At 34.0% G+C, this 20,063-nt stretch overlaps 1 protein-coding gene across 2 annotated transcripts; it reads left to right on the top strand.

Annotated features, from left to right (window-relative positions):
- Positions 1-3,162: 3,162 nt before the first annotated feature.
- LOC109812355 (putative pectate lyase 1) lies at positions 3,163-8,553 on the top strand. 2 transcript variants are annotated; one of them, XM_020376303.3, is made up of 7 exons: positions 3,164-3,382; positions 3,764-3,823; positions 4,737-4,811; positions 6,256-6,898; positions 7,000-7,103; positions 7,445-7,583; positions 7,692-8,553. In XM_020376303.3, the coding sequence occupies exons 1-7, from the start codon at positions 3,285-3,287 to the stop codon at positions 7,911-7,913; spliced, it is 1,341 nt and encodes a 446-aa protein (XP_020231892.1). In that variant the 5' UTR covers positions 3,164-3,284; the 3' UTR covers positions 7,914-8,553. The 2 variants fall into 2 exon arrangements, with proteins under 2 accessions (XP_029130019.1, XP_020231892.1); XM_029274186.2 differs by lacking the exon at positions 3,764-3,823 and having other exon boundaries at positions 3,163-3,382.
- The last annotated feature ends 11,510 nt before the right edge of the window (positions 8,554-20,063 follow it).

Genomic DNA, 20,063 nt, shown 5'->3' with positions numbered 1-20,063 from the left:
GCCCACAACTATAAGTTTAAATATATATATATATTTTTATACATGTAGTTTGAATACTATTTAATCATAACCACTTCATCTACTCGAATATGTTACCATTATAACTTTGACCTTGTAGTAGACCTATTACCCCGGAGAAAAGAAGTCTTCAACTATTCTATAATAAATTTAACAATCTCATTAGTTTATCATACAAAAGAAACGGTAATGTATATATATGTATCAAGAAATTAAACTGAAATTTCACATTTTCAGTTTTTCAAGTAATGAATATATAAATATTATATAAAAAAATATATATGAGATATGTGTTGTGTTGGTCGAATAGGTAACATAAAAAAAAAAATAAATAAACAGTGTAACTTTATTGGTAAGAGTTGAAAGGTGTCACACCGGTGGATACAACGGAATAATAGTCGTCAAACTCATTAAACTTCAAAAGAAAGTCACTGCCCGTGATTAGCGCGCATCTTGGACGTACGTTTCCGCGGAATCAATCTCGCCAATCAAATAAATTATAAAAATAAAATCACCAATATTCTTTTTCTTCCTTTTCCTCACTAATTTATCTTATTTTATTTTTCATATTATATAGTATTTTTTAAACACCATACATATATTCTATTATATGCATTTATATAAACAAGTCGCTTAGTCTAGTAATTATAAACCTTATCAAAAATCACGTTTCACAAGTATAAAATAATTATTGATCTGAAATATTGTGTAGATCATGTTTATTAACACGAAAAAAAATAACTATGCACTCACACTACAAGAACAAAAATGTGGTGAATATATTATATTTTCTTTTTTATAAATAAAAACGTATTATTAAAGACAATTGGAGAATAAGAGATACTTCATCTCATATACACATTTAAGATAATTGCTGAATACACATTAGAGATTCAACATGCCAATTTACAAACAGTAAATACCGATATTTCAACTTTGCAGATAACCATTTTCATGACTCGTAGTGAATATACTATAGTTAACCCTTGATGTGCATAAAAACTAGTCAAATCATAACAATATACAATCACGTTACCATAAACGATATTACTTATTAGTCTGTGATTCAATTAATTTAATAACCCCCATGACAAAACATAAAACGATATAACTCTATTTGAATAAGGTAAAACTTGTTAAAGTTGAAATATAACTCCATTTAAACGAAATAAGACGTGACAAAGTCATTTTTTAACAATTATATACTGAAAATCCGAATAATTTGATTTTGGTTGATCCACATGGGAGATGATATTATATTATAATTTGAAATGTCTTTATTGTTACGCGTTGTTTGTGCAGTGGCATGGCGTGAAATCAGCAGTAAACTGTGACATTTGTGTTTTCCGTTTATCCAAACTCGTACGGCCTCCTCACGTGGTCCCCTTTCACTACCCACCTCTCTAATTTATTATTCTCTTCACTTATTCTATTCCTACTACGGAATATAATATTCACCTAAGTTTTTATTTCTTTCATCTCCTTTTCTTTCAATGCCACACTTTCATGCAATCATACCATATAAATGTATATCTCCACCCTCTTAACTCTAGTTTCTTGGTTACATGTTGTACCATGGGAATTTCCCCTTTTCATTTTTGGGTTTTTCTCTATTTTGAAACTATCATTATTAATTCTGATCTTAAAGAAAACATTCTAAATAAATTCCTAAACATGTTTACTTATTTATGTTAATTAAAATAGATTTAAATATAGTTTCGGGTCTGTATAGAATTAGGAATTTTTGTTTTTCTCTTTATAACATTTTTTTTTTCTATTTTATTTATTATAATATGAAATTTTTTTTTTCTATTCTATCATATGATATTTGTTAACTACTTATATGTTCAAGTCATGTCACTATTTCAAGTACTACTTACTAGTGTTGTAGTATCATGTTAGCATATGCATGACATTTTTTAAAAAAATTGTTATAGATTCTTAAAAGAAATATTATTTATTTTTCTTAAAATAATTATTAGAATAAAAGTAATAATTTCAAATAAAAATATTTAAATTTTAGATAAATGAAAGTTAAAATATTTTAAATATTAAAGTAAAAATTTACTTAATTATTTTATTATAATCCAAATCAGTGAATTAAAATTTTAAAGAATGAAAAAAATAAGCCAAAACTAAAATTTATTCATTTTAAATGAATTAAAAAAATATATTGAAGTCAGTTAAATATAAAATCTTAATTCCAATGTTATATTATAATCATCCTTGACTACTTATTAGTTTCTCACTACATAACTTCTAATTAACTATACTAACTCGAAGCATAATCAATTGAATTGTGATGTAAGAAAAATCACATTCCTTCTCGGACATTCAATGATATAAGAAAAACAACATCAATTACACCACATCAAAATCCCAAAAACAACATTAACTAATGTACGTCATTGTGAGGTATTTCCCCACTAGAGATAACGTTCTTTTGATTATTTATTCATGTATATATACAAATGTCTAAGAATCACGTCCAATTTTTTTGTAGAGAAAATATTTGATTTTGATGCAACCAATCTTCTCTACTCTACTAACCAATTGAAAATTACCCTAAAAATGAATATTTTTTTAATTATATATATACGTAACAATTTATAATTGGATACCAACATGTAATGTGAATTAACTTCATAAAAAAATCGAAAGCTTTGCAAATGGCGTGTCTAAATTACACAATGAGAAGCAAGACAAAGAACATGGCATTATTAAGTCACAATGATTTTGTACACACAAATTAAAAACCGTTTGAAGTTAGTTGGGCAGTGACTGGTGGATAAAGTGGCGAAAAAAAAAGTAAAAAGTAAAAAAGAGAAAGTGGAGTGTGGTGTGAGATTTTAGATCTTGGTATATAGTATAGTATTTGTAGTAGTATGCGAGGGCACGTGACGGGTACTGCAGGCACGTGCGAGAGAGAGAGAGAGAGAGGTAAAAAAAGTGAGTGTAGGGTTAAGAAGGAGAGAGGGAGGTTAATTGGTTAAAGCAAAAGGCAAAAGCAACTAGAGTGGTACTTTGTTAGTTAACGGTGTGAGAGGGACGGCGAAGACCAAAACAAGAAAAACGATCAGTTACTTAACGGCGTTAAGGGTTGGCGTTTATGGGTTTGGTGTCTATAAAAAACCGTTATGTTGGAACCTGTTCTTCTGAGTCCACTCCACCAATCTTCTCTCTCTCTCTCTCTCTCTCTTTCTTTAACATTCTCATTCCCATCAAAGCAACAAACAAACACTGAGAGAGGAATTTTACTTTCTGCAATGGCGGGTTCTTCTTCTGCGAAATGGGTCCTCTTCTTGCTTCTCGCGCTGCTCATTCGAGAAGAAGCCATGGCCACACCACAGATCTCTCACCTCAGGTCTCACCTCTCACACACATAAGCACCCTGTTTCTGTGTTGGCTTTGTTTCTTTGAGCTGCATTGTCTGGGTTTTCAAACGCAAAAGAAAAAAAAATTAGTGGGTGTTTTCTGCATTCTACCTTTTCGAAAACCATTTCAATGTAGTTTAGTCCCACATTGGTTAGAGATCATATCTGACAAGAGTTTATAAGGCTCAAAAATCCCGAAACTGGCAGGCTTATTTGGTGAGAGCAATTTAGGTTCAGAGTTCAGTAACCAGTGCTGATTTCATTGTTCATCATCGATTTCTGTGCATAGTCAAACTGAAGCAAAAACAGAAATGGAAGATCTTGTTTTTGACCCTTTTTTTTCTTCTGGGTTTTTTGTTTTGTGGTTTTAGGAATGTTGAAGTTGAAGGACATGGGTTGGTGAGCTTGAAGAACTCGTCAATGGTGGCGAGGTGAGTGTCCTTTCCAACGTTAAAATTTTAATTCTTCACCTTCCTCCTTGAAGCGCCGGTTAATCAGGACCGTGCGTTTTGGCTTTAATTTAAGTCTGGCCGTTGGATGGAGTAACCGCAACTAACGATCGCAGCCGTTGAAAAATCGTTGATTCTCTCGATCTGGATCGTTTATTCGGTTATGTTCGTTCTTCGGATTCCATTCTTTGCATAATGGTTGGTCGAGTGTTCTGCAAAAGCAAAATAATTCCCCACACACAGCATTAAAGAGTTAGTTAACCGTCAACAAACTTTTTTCACTTCCGAAACTAGCCCCCAAAAGTGTTCCCAATAAAACTTATGTGGAGGGGTATATTAGTCATTCCAATTTAGAGGTTAAATCTTTCAAGTTTTAACAGTTTTTGCGTTTGTCTCTTTTACTTTTTTACGGCCTAAATATATATATATTTTTAAAAGTAACTAAAATCCCACCGACAAGTATACATGTTAACGTGTTTATTTTTATATTTTTGGTTAAACAATTTGTTTTTATTTTTATTTTTATTTCAGTACTATTTTTTGGATTTTTTTTTTTAATTTTTAATACAGTAGAGAAAGGACTTTTAAGTGTGCCTCACATATAATAATACCAAAATGTAAATAATGTTTTTGTAATTTTTCTTTGGATATATTCAGAAAAAGGGGTAGTTTATTTATTGTTGCCATCTTGGTACGGGTAGTGCATTAGTGAAAATTTGGTTATTATAAGAAAAAAATGCTTTATTATATAAAGTTTAATGTTGTTTTATGACACCAATATCTAAGCCTATGTAGTGAAATAATGTGTGTATTGAATATGTAGTTTGGTTATTTAATACTATTTATTTATTCTTCATGATTGTGATTGTGATTGTGTTTTAACTGCTTGTTTTAGGGCACGAGAGGCTGAGAAGTTAAATGAACGTGCTGCAGTGGCAAACCCAGAGGAGGTGGTTTCAATGGTTGAGATGTGGGTCTCTATCTCTCTCCTTTTTCACCATACAAACCTAGTTATAATGTCCATTCATATCTAAGAAATTTATTAAAGCAAAAGAGAAAATTACATGCACCAATAATGATCTATAATGTTTTATTATATTTATTTATATATTCACGTGGAGTAGGGACTATTAGTGTAATGGGGTAGGGTAGTGGTGTGCCTGCACTGGTGGCCCTAATAACTATCCCTTTGAGAATTGAGACCTAACTCTTTATCCCAACTCACCCATTGTTTTTCTGTCACATTACTTTCCTTGTTTTGCCATATTGGAACCAATTTGAATTTTTGACGACTTACCCTTTTTTCCCTTTTTACCCTTTTGTGGCATGGCAAGTTAGAAACATCACCTTCAGCATGTTTGGATATTTTAGAAATACTTTTAAGTGTTCTATTATTAAAAAATATTTTTTATTTTGATAAGATAAACTCTCAAAATTGCGACCAAATAGGTTTCATTTTTACCCTTTTGCCTATCATTATAAATCTAATCCTTTGCCTATAAGTAAATTAATTAATGTTTCCCTATAAATGTGTAGTACTTACGGGTACAACTCTTTGGCTCCCTTATTTTAACATTAAAAACAGTTGTTCGTATCAGTTAGGCTCTGCTTGATCAAATTTTTCGGTGCTTCATTGTGATCGAGTTTTTGTGTACAAAAAATTTACCATGTGTTGTTGATTCCTTACAACGTGGCCACTCTAGAATATTTGGGTCGAGATCCATGTCATGACAGAAAAGCATATTTACCATATCTTCTATTGCAGAATAAGCCAAGAATAAGTAGCCGTTAAAATTAGGAAAATTCCTTTTGTCTTCACTCGCCACATGGATAAATTATTTTGACATTGTTGCTGTTTCTACAAATCTCAAAAAGATTTATTAAAAGTTTAATCTTGGGTTGAGTCTAAGGGCTTTATTTTATTCCTTGTAGCTGACTCTACCTATTGAGTTTAGGCCTAATTGTTTGTTACCTCTCTAGTCTCTACAAAGGCTAGAACCTTTTATCTGTACTTACTACTTAGATACCAGCCACACCGAAAACAAGAGCATTTTACTAGCCAATGTGTTCAAATTGTAACACATCTTGGCATGGTATTAATTAAACTATTAATATTGGAAGCAAACAAAATTGGATATCATATGAGAACTGACTTATTGAGCTTGTATAACAAGTAAAGACTTTTTGACATTGATGGCATTATGAAAACAATGTTGTTCAATTTGTAAAACCAAATGTGTTCAATTTGTAACACATCTTGGCATGGTATTATACTATTAATGTTAGAAGCAATAGAAATTGGATGTCATTTGAGAACTGACTTAGAGTAGTTTGATTGAGGTTGTATAACACCAAACAGAGATTGTTGTTGGACACTGATGGCTTTTATGAAAACAATGTTGTCAATATTTCAGGAGCATCCAGAACAGCACAGAGAGAAGGAATCTGGGGTTTTTCTCTTGTGGAACTGGTAACCCCATTGATGATTGCTGGCGTTGTGACCCCAACTGGCAACGCAACAGGAAGCGTCTTGCAGATTGTGGCATTGGTTTTGGCAGAAATGCCATTGGTGGCCGTGATGGGAAGTTCTATGTGGTCACAGACCCCAGGGATGATGACCCTGTCAACCCCAAACCAGGCACTTTGCGCCATGCTGTGATTCAGGACAGGCCTTTGTGGATTGTATTCAAGAGGGACATGGTTATTCAGTTGAAGCAAGAGCTGATCATGAACAGCTTCAAGACCATTGATGGGAGAGGAGTGAATGTGCACATTGCTAATGGAGCATGCATCACAATCCAGTATGTTACTAATGTCATCATCCATGGCCTACATATTCATGACTGCAAACCCACTGGAAATGCCATGGTGAGAAGCTCCCCCACACACTTTGGGTGGAGGACAATGGCTGATGGAGATGCCATCTCCATATTTGGCTCAAGCCACATTTGGGTTGATCACAACTCATTGTCCCACTGTGCTGATGGCCTTGTGGATGCTGTCATGGGCTCAACAGCCATAACAATTTCCAACAACCACTTCACCCACCACAATGAGGTAGTACTTTCACTGCATTTTCATTTCCTCTGTGTCAAACTGCACTTTTTCTTCTGTTGCATGATGGCTCAAGTTGTTATTTTATCTGTTTGCAAATTCAGGTGATTCTGCTGGGCCACAGTGACTCTTACACAAGAGACAAGCAAATGCAGGTGACCATCGCATACAACCATTTCGGAGAGGGACTTATCCAGAGAATGCCACGGTAATATTTAATGACACTTTTTGTATTGAAAACCCTTTTGTTTCCCTTTTTCTCTGCGTGCTTTAAATGCAAATAAATGTCGCCATAAGATAGGTTGGTTTGCAGTAGCAGCAACCCTCTTTGGGCATTAATTTTGATTTTAAGGCTTTTTGCCTTTCTCTTTCGGTTTAAGGAAAGTCACAAATTTTGTAGAAGAATTAGTTGTAGGGGACCAGGAGGCGTAGCCATTTGCTGAAATCAACAACTGGATAGGGCTATCTTGTCTTTCTTCCAATGAAGTGCTTCAAACCAGAGGTGGAATATGAGTTAATCTAACAAAATGTTGGTGATGAATAATGCAGGTGTAGACATGGATATTTCCACGTGGTGAACAATGACTACACTCACTGGGAGATGTATGCTATTGGTGGAAGTGCTAACCCCACCATCAACAGCCAGGGCAACCGATACAATGCTCCTACTAACCCTTTTGCCAAGGAGGTACAATAGTACAATTAATCAATCAATCCATGTGCTGCTGTAAATTAATCACGTTTTAGTCAAGCAAGTTTCAATAACTGATAGAGAAAAAAAACTTGGCGTTAACAGGTGACTAAGAGAGTGGAAACAGCAGCAACTGAGTGGAAGGGTTGGAATTGGAGGTCAGAGGGTGATTTGTTGCTGAATGGTGCCTATTTCACCCCTTCAGGAGCTGGAGCCTCAGCCAGCTATGCCAGGGCCTCAAGCTTAGGAGCAAAATCTTCTTCCATGGTTGGTTCCATGACTTCCAATGCTGGTGCACTCGGTTGCCGCAGAGGCCGTCAGTGCTAGTAGCATATATATCAACCAACCATGTGAATGAAAGAGCCATTAATTTTCTTTTGTGTTTGATTCTCAGTTTTACCATATTATAGTAGAGCATCATCATATGTCCATTGGTTTCTTCACATCACACCCATTTTTCTCTCCATTCTGCATTCTTGGCAAGTGTACATTAATTACACATGTCAATATGGTTTATGTTACATTGTGTGTCTTGTTGTTGGTCAACCTTTGCTGCTCGACTTGCTCCAGCTGAAACAAGCAATGCAATTGTAGGAGCAGGTGCAGAAGCGCGGTTTCTTTGGTCCTTTTCATTTTCTTTTTTTGCCTTTTCTTTGCTCCTTCCCAGCTCATCTCATCAATCAACCTTACCCACCAATTCATATGCATATTTTTCCAAATGTCAAATCATGTCTCCTTACATACTGTTCAGTCTTTTTCAGTTTATAGGATTTGAATGAGCCCAAATATATATATAATATAAATATATATATGATTTTTCTTTTCACCCCTCCTTTGTTATTTTTTACTATTTGTTTTGTTGAGTTAATTATACAAGCAAAAGCATGATTGTGAAAGTTGAGTTATATGGAAACACTTTATCAATGACGATTATGAAATACAGCAGTAGCTGTGGTGTTGCTTTTTATTAACTTTCTCACCTTTTTAGCCTTTTAATCTTTGCTTTTGTTATGCAATTATGGTTGTAAATCATTAAACATATCTACCAATGTTGGTTTCTCTACCAACATGTGCGATACGTTCATGTGCAGCGCATGATCCTCCGTCATTATCTTTCTAATTAACATGATGACCCCTTTTACCTACATTGTCCCCCACAAAATAATGCAATGCTAACTAGAGGTTACTTAAGAGATTCCCCTGCCTCTAACATTATCATGGGTAAAATTATGAACAAGACATGACATGCCATGATTTCAAGTATCGTTCTACAGCTAGTTATGTTTCCCAATTTTCGAATGTACAATTCACAGGAGATCAATCGAGCGTGTATCTTAAGACATCCTTGTGTAACAATTCAAAGGCCCCCAAGAAAGTGTTAATTGGGAGCTACCCTCCACAAAAGAAAAATAATTCGATCACCCTCTTGAATTCTTTACCAAGCGTTCACCTGGCATAGTTAACTATTTTTAACATCTCAACGATCTTATAACACTATTAACATATAATTATTTGTTACCAGTGCAAACCAATAATCATATATATATATATATATATATATATTCAATTATTCATATTTATTTACTTAAATCAATAATCATTCAAGTGATTAATAATATTGTGAAATGTTTGATAGTTAACTTGATGATAAAAGTGATTAATTGTACCGGATGATGGAGAATTCCTGCAGGACATTATGATCACTACTTTTTTCACAACAAGGGATATGAGTGTATCACAGGTCAACCAGTAATACTTTTTGACTTAAACATGAACTTTTACTAGAATTAATGTAAGAGGTGTTTAATTTCTGAATGCCCAGCAGAAGAAGCTAAGATCAAATAGGCCTGTCTTTGTTCTGCCCCGTCACAACCTAGTAAATGCCTGCGGAGAGAGTAAGGGACAGTGCTAAACAGAGACACTGATGAATGATAAGTGCTCAATGCACATGGTTAGATTTGCAATAAAGACTATACCTCTTCCTGCATGTGAGATAGGGTCCATATGGCATGTGGGTAGTTCTTGGCAAAAATTGGGTTACAGTTCATATGGGGTTTGAGTTAGGAAACTTGTCCATTCACTTTCCAACGCTGCACTTTTTCCTTGCAAATTCGCCACGTATACCACTTGCATAACATTGCACTAACAACATACATCTAATACCTTACTCACAATTTGGAGTTTTACGTCATGCTACTCAACTCAACTCCAACATAATTATCTCATGTAGAAAATATATGTGATATAGATAAAAAAAATTAAATATGATTATGATATGATCTAACTTAAGTTTTACATGTTCAATAAAGATACAATGGTGTGCTGGTAGTAAATAAATTTTTATTTTAATTAAGCAGCACCATTGCATCCTAGTAGTCACCACTAGAAAACATTGTTATTAGTATAATTGGTATCTAGAATCGTTTCTTGAAGATGTGATTTCAAAGCTGTTGCTCGAATTAAACATTCAGGCCATCGTTTTCTTGATTTGCCACAAATTAATGTCTACCCTCGAAGTGGTGTCATGATATTGGCATTTGTGTTAAAGGAGCCAGCTCTCATTAGGGTAAGAAAGGAAGAGTAGCAGGATGTCTAATTATTGTGTGTTTTTAGTTTTCCGTTTAAATAGGACACATCAAAAGAACATTTTAATGGAAAAAGAAAAATCTCTTCACATTTTTTTTGGTTGCAATATCACCGAATAATATTAATCTCACTCATAATATTCCAATTGAATCAAACATAAAATCTCTTTTATATAGATGATTTTCACATCATATAAACACGTATATCTCATCACTGCACCAATCCATTAAGTTGTTTCACATTTTTTATATGATAACATGTGTTAAAGTAAATGTAACTCAAGATTGATTTTGACATTACAATTCCAAAGTCTTAAAAACGTCCTAGACAATAAAGATGGGAGTGGAAACATACAGGAAACGTTGTCTGATGAAAATTGTAATGATACGTAGAAAAAAAGCAAGTGATAATACATTTGTGGCAAAACTTGGGACCCTGCTGTGTTGCAAAGTTGCAATCCAATGGTAATTTCGAGGCCAAGTTCATAAAAAAAAAAAAAAGAATAATCAGGGATAACAAAAATTTGTTGCACCGACAATGGTTAATGGGTAGTCCTGGTCCTATTGGTCCCCACTCAGAAAAAGTTTCAATCAACACTGCCCAAAGAAGAACCTTCAAAGTTCAAAGGTCAATCAAATTAGTCACAGACCCACGTAAGAACCCTTTCAGATTATGTGAATATGTTGTGTTGTGCCCTTCACTATCTTTTTTTATTTTTATTTTTTATTTTTTATTTTTTTGGTTTTAAAACCCTTCACTATTTTAATTTCATGCTAGACAACTTTGAGTGAGTGTGAGGGGCTCAATAAAATTTTAGACACATTTGAAACTATCATAATTATCCCATGAGAGCCAACAGGGACCCCACCCGGTACGATTTTATTTTGGATTTTCAAGAAACTGCGTTTTCTTACAAATGATAACTAATGATTATTGTTATTATTCATATAGATGAATCTGGATCTGACTGTGTGACTAGTGAAACATTCGATTTCTAAGGGTTTGGATCTAACTAGGGTTGGTCTCATGGTTTCTTAATAAATCGGAGTTTAACTCAATTTTAAAAGGTGAGATTATTTTCACTAGTAAGTACTATTATAATCATATTTTTAGTGGACATAAAATCTACAACATCATCTCAAAAGCGTAATTGCAAATTTGCACTTTTATTAATTTGAATTATCAATTAATGAATCCATTGAATAATTTTTCTATGGGCTTTAAAATCTTTGAAACTGTTTATTTTGATGTATTGTTCTACCCATTCCTTTTGTCAAAACCATATCAAAATCAATTACCTTGAGTTATGCACAAGAGTTACTATATCTAAAATTGTAATTCAGAGACAACGAGATCTAACTATTCGAGAAAGAAACAAAAATATGGTCAAATTTTGAGGGAAAATGCAATTTACTCTTAGAAAATAAGAATACCGACAAATCGTGTCTTTCCCTACCGTTGCCGGTAAAATAGTATCTCTGCATCTCACTTTCCTTGGCCCCTCCATTCTCTGCATCCATTTTCAACGGACACTACCCTAAACATTACGTTTAGTCATTTTCTAATTAATTTTCAAGCCTTTATATGGAAGAAAATTTTGTTTTCCATTTTTAAACCAGACACCCATTTTGGAAAACGCGTTCAATTTTTTTTAAAATATTGTTAATAATTTATTTGTCGATAATTGCATCCTTGTTTTGTGAGATGATGACAATTGAATTTCAAGCATATAGTTTCGCACCATTGATGTATTATTGGATCAAAATATTCATTCGAGGTAATGTACCAAAAGAAAAGTTTGAGGTGGCCCAAAATGTTAGGTCCGCACTCTAAGTCTAATGTGGATTATTTTTCCGCTACACTACTATTTAGGTCATAATTCTATAAACAGAGATAGTGGATTTATTGAGACTTAATACATGAGTAAGAAGAATTTTTAATAAAATGACAATACTTAGGATGAAGCATACGATACTAATAAGAGCTATGAAAAATGTAGAGTATGGTTAAAGTGGACCATTATTACTAGTGATTTATGGTGATTCAATAAAAATTATCCGTTAGATTTTATAATTAACATATTCAATGATTTAGATGAGAAACTAATAATATTTTTTTAATCCTACTATTCTTCTTTGATGTATTATTTTATAAGACTTAATTATTTAATTTAGCTCTGTCTTCATTATTTTTTAAATTACCTTTAACATAAATGAGCCATCAACTACTTGAATTATGAGAGAAGTTTAGAAGGAGTAATTTGTAGTATTTTTTTTAAATACAAATATCTTTTCAAGTATAATTGTATTTCACAATTTTACCTTAAATTTTAAAAAATAATGACTTAGGGTTTGATGAAAGCTCCATGTTTGCATTCATTATGAGATTGACAATGTTGTCAACCCTAACATTGTCATTGGGTAGCGCAAGGTGTCTTGACCCCCATTCGCTTGTGTATTTGACAATGGAGATACAATCTCTCCTCAAAGAACTGATGTGCATTTAGACTCTAGGGTTATATGTGCATTTAGACTCTTGTGTTCGGGTGCATCATGCTCTCCTAGGACTCATAGTAAAGAAGTTTTGTGTTCTAAAAGAACACGTTCATTGTTAGGATAATGTAGATCTTGTTGTGGTGGTCCATTGGAGAGAGCTTTCTTTGCACAACTGTCATCACCAAGCCCAAGAAGAAGAAGAAAATGACCTATCATACTCCTTCACTGAGTTCTTCACAAAGTGTGACACAACCTTCACCAACCAAGATCCTACCGTCCTCTACACCTTGATCTACACCAGCATAATGCTTAAGAGCTCAACCACAACCACCTTATCAACCACTTTCAACTCTATGATGCTTGTCCTTATAGGGTCTTTATGAAAAACATTTACTATTCATTTAATTTGACTAAGGATACAGTAGTAATTATCTACTTCAAAAAACTAAACTAACTTGAAAAAAAAAACTATTATAATTAGTAATTATAATATGTCCACCCTATACCATATGTAAAACTAGACCACCTAAAACTCATTGCATTGGAAGTGTTGGATGATAAGGGCAGTCATTAGGGATGACAATGGAGTGTGACAAAGGTGAGTAGTAACCCCTTGTCATTCGTTATGTTAATGTGACTTGTGACACCTGTTTACCCCCAAATTCACTTTTAAGTAATTTTGATAAAAAAAACATAAAAGAAAACAAATCAAAGATGGTTGTTTAAGTTAAAAGGTTCACAATGTCATCGAATTATAAAATCCTCAAATAAAATAATAATAATAATTAATCTTCTTGAAATAGTCAAAGCAAGGTACAATTACCCAGTTACATAAATTTCCAATAAACAAACACTACAAATTAATAGACTCTATTAACTTAAAGGAAATATAACTCTCAAGCTTTGTTGTCATATTATTAGAGAAAAATTCTAAAACTAGTGAAGTGTTAAGCTTTGCCTCAATCAAACTTATCCTTTTGTATCTGATCTATGCCTACAAATGGTGATCACCCAACATAAGCACAACAACACATCATATCTTGCATCATCATAATTTCTTATACATTAATACCATACATACTCATTATTTTTACACATAGGAATTTGTTGTTCACTTAACCTTTTACACTCGTAGCCCTCTTTAGTTCTCTCTTTTACATGTTTATATCATATTGCTTAACTCATTAATTTTATTCCTTTAATTCTAATACTTAATCACTCCTCATGGGTCCTCTTTTATTAATTCATTTTTATCTCAATTTACTACGAAATAGGCGTGGTGTTCAACGAGGTCAGGCTCGTGCCTAGTGTGAAAAGATCAAGGATCTCTCTACTAGAAGCGCACATGACGTGGTATTATCCATGCCCGACTTGGTATTACCCATGCTCAACATGAAGATGTCTGGGACCTCTTTGTCTGATTAGTGCCCAATATGGATGCTTCCACGCTTGACGTTGAGGAGTTGAGGGCCTTTTTGGAACCAACTCACCCAACGTGATTTGGGTCACGCCCAACGTCCCATCATCTAAAAAATCAATGTCAAGTGAGACATCTTTTGCTCGAAGTAGGAAATTTAGAGACATCTCTAGCATCCTCGTACTTGGTGTGACCCCCTTCACACTCAGTGCGAAGAATTGCATCATTCGCTCCCTACATCATGAAGGCACGCTTAACATTGTCGTAGATTTTGCACTTCATAGAATCATAAACTACATGATTTACGTTCTTCCCAAACCCACCCACACACATCCATTTGTCTCTTTCTACAATCTAATCGGTCAAACATTTAATAGATACTTATATAACACATCCAGTAGATCATGAAAATTCATCCAACCAAGTTAAAAACTCCAAATTCATACGTACAACAACCCTAACCATCAAAACACATTAATTCATCGCTATATCAATTTAATCAGAATTCAATACACATATTTGTAGAAACATAACAACAATTGATTAATAATTGTTCTCATACACATTTATACAAATTTAATGCAACAACCTAAGAGACTTAGAGATTGTCTCTCTACCTTTATTCGTCATATACACTCATAGAGGCAACTATCTCACTTTCTTTTATCTTGAGTGATGATTTTGTAGCACTATACGCTCCCTATAGCCTCATCTACTACTACACCATACTCTCTTCGGTGAACTCTTCTAGGTTTTTCTTTGTAAGTGCTCTTAAGGTTTCAAAAGATGTACAAGGAAAACTTAATCCCTTATTTTTATTTTTAATCAACTTTTTGATTGGACTTATAGTCCAACCAAATACTCTTCACTTATAGTTCCTCTTTATTTTATTTAATTTAAATAAACATTTATTTATATTGAAAACTTAATTAATTAATTAATCAAGTTCATAATTATTTATTTATTTTATTTTAGAAATATGGGATGTTGCATGAGTATTCATAATTTTTTTTTATAATTTGTATATATTTATGGATATTCATGGATATTTGTCAAAATTTAAAAATTTAAATGAAAAGGTGAGAAATAATATAAGGTTAAGAGAAGTAATGACATATTATGAAATAATATAAATTAATAAACGAGAAAGATATAGAGGGAATGAGAGTTAAGTGAAGTAAAAGAAATAAATAAAAATGATATAAAAGTGAAAAATAGATGTTTCTAATGTCATACTCGCATAAGTGGTATTTATACATGTGGTTGGAAGATTCCTAATAAAAGAAAATTTCTAACTTTATAATTATTTATAATATTCTCTTATACTATGTTTGGGAGATATAATTTAAGAAGGATTTGAGGGAATAGGATGGATTAAAGGGGAATTAATAAAAGCACTCATGTTTAGTGGAGGTGAATTAAAAGGGATTTGAAATGAATAAATGATGGACCTACAATATTAGAATCACCCTCTTGCATGAGGGGATTCTCGTGTAATTGGACACGAGCCATCGATAATTATACATATGATGTCATTGGTATTAGATTATGTTGTAAGTCATATTACATCATGCCCATATAACACTATATAAAAATGAGTGATATTCGATTGTGTTGAAATGATATTGAATTATGGTGAAGTCATATTGGATTATGCTTACTTCTTGCCTCTTTATATGTGTGTGTATAGTTGAGAGGTAGCAAAATTGATTATGCAAAATAACATAATTGATTATACTACTACATTATATAAAAAATAATAATGCAATTTCAATATAAGAAAGAAGTAAAATGGTAATTTATATATTATTTATTTTTACATAAAAATCTAACTATATAAATACCAATTTCTCTCTATTTCTCATCTAATTTCACTCTATTAAATAACTATAAATTTCACTCTATTACACTATATTTCTTACCTATTTTCTATCAAACTAATTCTCATATATTTCCTCACATTCCCTTCAATTCCTCCCCCTCCCACCGACAAAAGTGTTTGGTTGTAGGGAAGTGAAGGAGAGAGAGGAAATGAGGGAGATTTTTTATTAAAACTTTTGTTATTTGGTTCAATTTTTAGGAATTTCTCTTACATAGTGTTAGGTTCATTTAAAAATAAGTTCAATTTTTTAAACTTTTAAACCCCTTCCTCAAACCCAAACATGACTTTTAACTTCTTTTCCTTTCATCTTCTCCATTGAATCCCCCTCCTCCTCCTTATTAAAAAGAAACAAATCATATCCTTATTAGAAATAATTAAATTTAACAAATGATACACATTCACATAATAATAATATCTATAATAAACAACATTTTCTTCTAAAAGAAACTAACAAAATGAACTTTCATCAACATATTTCTTTTAAAAAATAAAATAATGTATTAAAAATTATAGAGATAAATAAATAAATAATAAATTTCTTCTACGATACATAACACTTCCTCTTACACATTTTTTTTTTTGGAATTAAAGAAAGATAGTGAAAAGAAAAAGAAAAGAAAGAAAATACAATTTTTTTAAAAACTTTCTTTCATTTGATGGATAAGAAAATAAAAGGAAAAAATAAAACAATATTTGGACCCACAATAAATTTCTTTCTTTTCAATTTGGAAATAAAATAATAATGAAGATAAAAAAACAAATGCAATTTTATCCTTATGACTATAATAAATTAAAGCTAAATTATAATTTTATAAAAAAGCAATATTATTTTTTAAAATAATAAAATAAATACTTTCAAAATTTATTAACATTTTAAATTTATATTTAATTTTTTTTTATTTAAACAACTATTTTTTTTTAATATTTTATTATATAATATAGATATTCATTATAAATGATGAAACTAGGTTGAAGACGATTGGTGAAAATGTGAAATCCTCGACTAGTTTCAATGTGCTTCCAATATTCTTTCATGATTCCAAAAGCTTCAAAACAAAACACAAATGATGGAGAGGAATAGAGATGAGGTGTGCCACATCCAAAGGAAGATGATCAAGAGTGTTGAACTTAACACAAGGAGAAAATACTTGATAAAAGTTTTTAAAGAGAAGTGTCTCCAAAAGAGAGAACTAAGACTTTAGGAAAAAAACTCAAAGGTTTATTTCTCACAAGTGCAAAAGTGAGAAATTACATAGAGAAGGAAGAAATATATAGATTTTGGTAGCTTATGGTACAAGTTAGACTAGCCAGTTACATGTAACTTAGGTTAGGTTAACTTGTTCTCAAAACTACTAATTCCAATTACAATTTCAAATTTGAAAAATGTCACTATCCTAGATCTAGAAAAGTCAATACAAACATTTCACATGGCAAGGAAAGATAAGTGTGACTTATGTCAACATTCTAGATCTAGAAAAAGTCAATAGAAATTTGCCACATGACAAAGTGCCAAAAGTGTGACTAGGTGTGACACATGTGATTCGTTAGAGTTTGAATTGGCCATGTGAGCACCTTGTCCACTAAGTGGATGTCCACCTACATGGACCACATGTCCATGGTGCTCTCATGGGTCAATTCAAGGCCAATAAGCTCATATCTCATTTTCTAGTTACACTCCCCCTAAAATACTATTTACACATCTAAAAATAAAAAATTATAAGGAAATAAACTCCTACATGTCGCCACCCGCCGAAACGGACGTTGGCATTCGCGACGATGGTTGGACTCTTTTTAATGTTTTTGAAAGTGGTGGATTGATAGAACGACTTATTCTCAAACTGAGACCTTGTCGAGCTACCAATTTTATTAAATGATTCACCAATCCATATTAATCCCAAGCGGGACCCTCTATGGATTAGTGGTTTTCGCAAAAATTAGGGTTCTTGGAGTCGCCACCAATGTTTTACTCAAAACATTGGAAAAAGATTTAAGGCAATTGATTTTTATAAATCAACTTTGGCCATTACAACCAGAGTTGGGTAAGGGAGTCGGTTACGTGCGGGGAAGGTGTTAGCACCCCACAACGCCCCTTTCGGGTTCCCTATGATGGATTATTTCATAAATAACAGTGTAAAATTACTAAATTACCCCTATTTATTATAAACGATTATAAATTAAATATCTACATGATGACAATATTAAATATGCGACAATCAGAAAGCAATAAAAGAAGGAATTTTAAGAAAAACCTCTTGAAGCGTGCTTTTATATATCTAAACAGATGTTAGGAGGCTTTTTGGCGCTCCCTCCCTCTACAAGCTCGCTCGCTCCTTCCTAAAAAATAATTTTTACTATGGAAATCAAAAAGATTTCCCTTCGACTAGTTCGAATTCTCAAGCTAAATGCTTAGAACTCAAGAACTTCGTCGGATCGGCTCTCGGAGAGATTCCTAGGGCAGAACACTGCTCAAAAACCCCAGAATACTCAAGGAGAGAGTCCAAGAAGTGTGGAAAAGTGTGGAATGACGTCCAAATGACGTCCTATTTATAGGGATGAGGCGCAGTACGGCCCCTGGGTTCAATACGGCCCGTATTGAGTTTTTGTACTTCAATACGGCCGTATTGAATTCAGTACGGCCGTATTGAAATACAGAAACTTCAATACAGCCGTATTGGTTTCAGTACGGCCGTATTGTAGTACAAAATGTGCAGTACGGCCGTACTGAACTCCAAGGAGGCCGTATTGAGCTCCAAACCTCCCACTTTCTTATTTTTGGCTACTCTAAGACCTCTAAACCTACAGATAGTCATCCTATGGTCTTCTGGGAGTCCTTCTGGCTGACTTTCCTTTGATCTTTGAGAGTCTTCGAGTCTTATTTCCGACCCGGACAATTTTAGGGGTCTACAGCTGCCCCCCCTTTACTTAGTCGGACGGCCTTTTGGTGTACCGGCTGACAAGTAAAGGAGTTGACCCAATTGTCCGGGTGATGTGCCATCCTTCTGACTTGTAGCGTCTTCCGGTGGAAAATTGTTGAGTAGCCTCTCCAGGTTGAGTATTAGTCGTCGCCTCTCCAGGCTCATGCATACCTCAGTGTTTCTGACAACCTCGGTAGCTGAGTACCGCCTCTCCAGGCCCTGCCTCTCAACATTCGGCAGTTGAGTATCGCCTCTCCAGGCCCTGCCTCTCAACATGAGTCAGTTGAGTATCGCCTCTCCAGGCCCTGCCTCTCAACATGAGGCAGTTGAGTATCGCCTCTCCAGGCCCTGCCTCTCAACATGAGGCAGTTGAGTATCGCCTCTCCAGGCCCTGCCTCTCAACATGAGGCAGTTGAGTTTGCCCTCTCCAGGGTTTTGCCTCTCAACATGGGCAGCTGAGTTTGCCCTCTCCAGGGTTTTGCCTCTCAACATGGGCAGCTGAGTTTACCCTCTCCAGGGTTTTGCCTCTCAACATGGGCAGCTGAGTTTGCCCTCTCCAGGGTTTTGACTCTCAACATGGGCAGCTGAGTTTACCCTCTCCAGGGTTTTGCCTCTCAACATGGGCAGCTGAGTTTGCCCTCTCCAGGGTTTTGCCTCTCAACATGGGCAGCTGAGTTTGCCCTCTCCAGGGTTTTGAGATAAGTTTGTCTCCACAGTCCACAATGCTGCTTCGACGGTTTGTTTTTCTGATTTTGTGCCGCTGAGGGCTGGATAACGCATGGATCCGTCTAGGGGATGTGCAGTCATTCATAGGTTTTTGTGCCCCAACTTGCATTGCTTAGTTGGTACCCATTGAGGAATTTCTGTTTCCTTGGGGTGTAGACACGAAGATGCTCTTTCTGAGATGAGCGGTGCCTTATGGTTGGCTGACGTCCTTTTGACGGTGGTGGAGTATCCCGGTTATCCTTATTCGGGTGTCTCTTTTGATTTTCTGATTTTTGTAGCCTCTGTGTAGGCTGTTATCCGCTGGGGGATTCTGTCATTCAATTCTTGACTGGCCTCTTCTGTTAGGCAAATCATCTTGATGTTCGGTGTTTGGCTGGATGCCGAATTCCGCTTGGGGAATATTTATTGATATATTTTTTTATTTTTCTCCTTTTGTAGGGGTGCCTCTTGAGTAGG

Source organism: Cajanus cajan, chromosome 7, assembly GCF_000230855.2.
Source record: "Cajanus cajan strain Asha chromosome 7, NIPB_CcT2T_4, whole genome shotgun sequence".
NCBI lineage: Eukaryota > Viridiplantae > Streptophyta > Magnoliopsida > Fabales > Fabaceae > Cajanus > Cajanus cajan.
The sequence above is the reverse complement of the archived record's forward strand: the minus strand, read 5'-3'. Positions and strand labels throughout refer to the sequence as shown.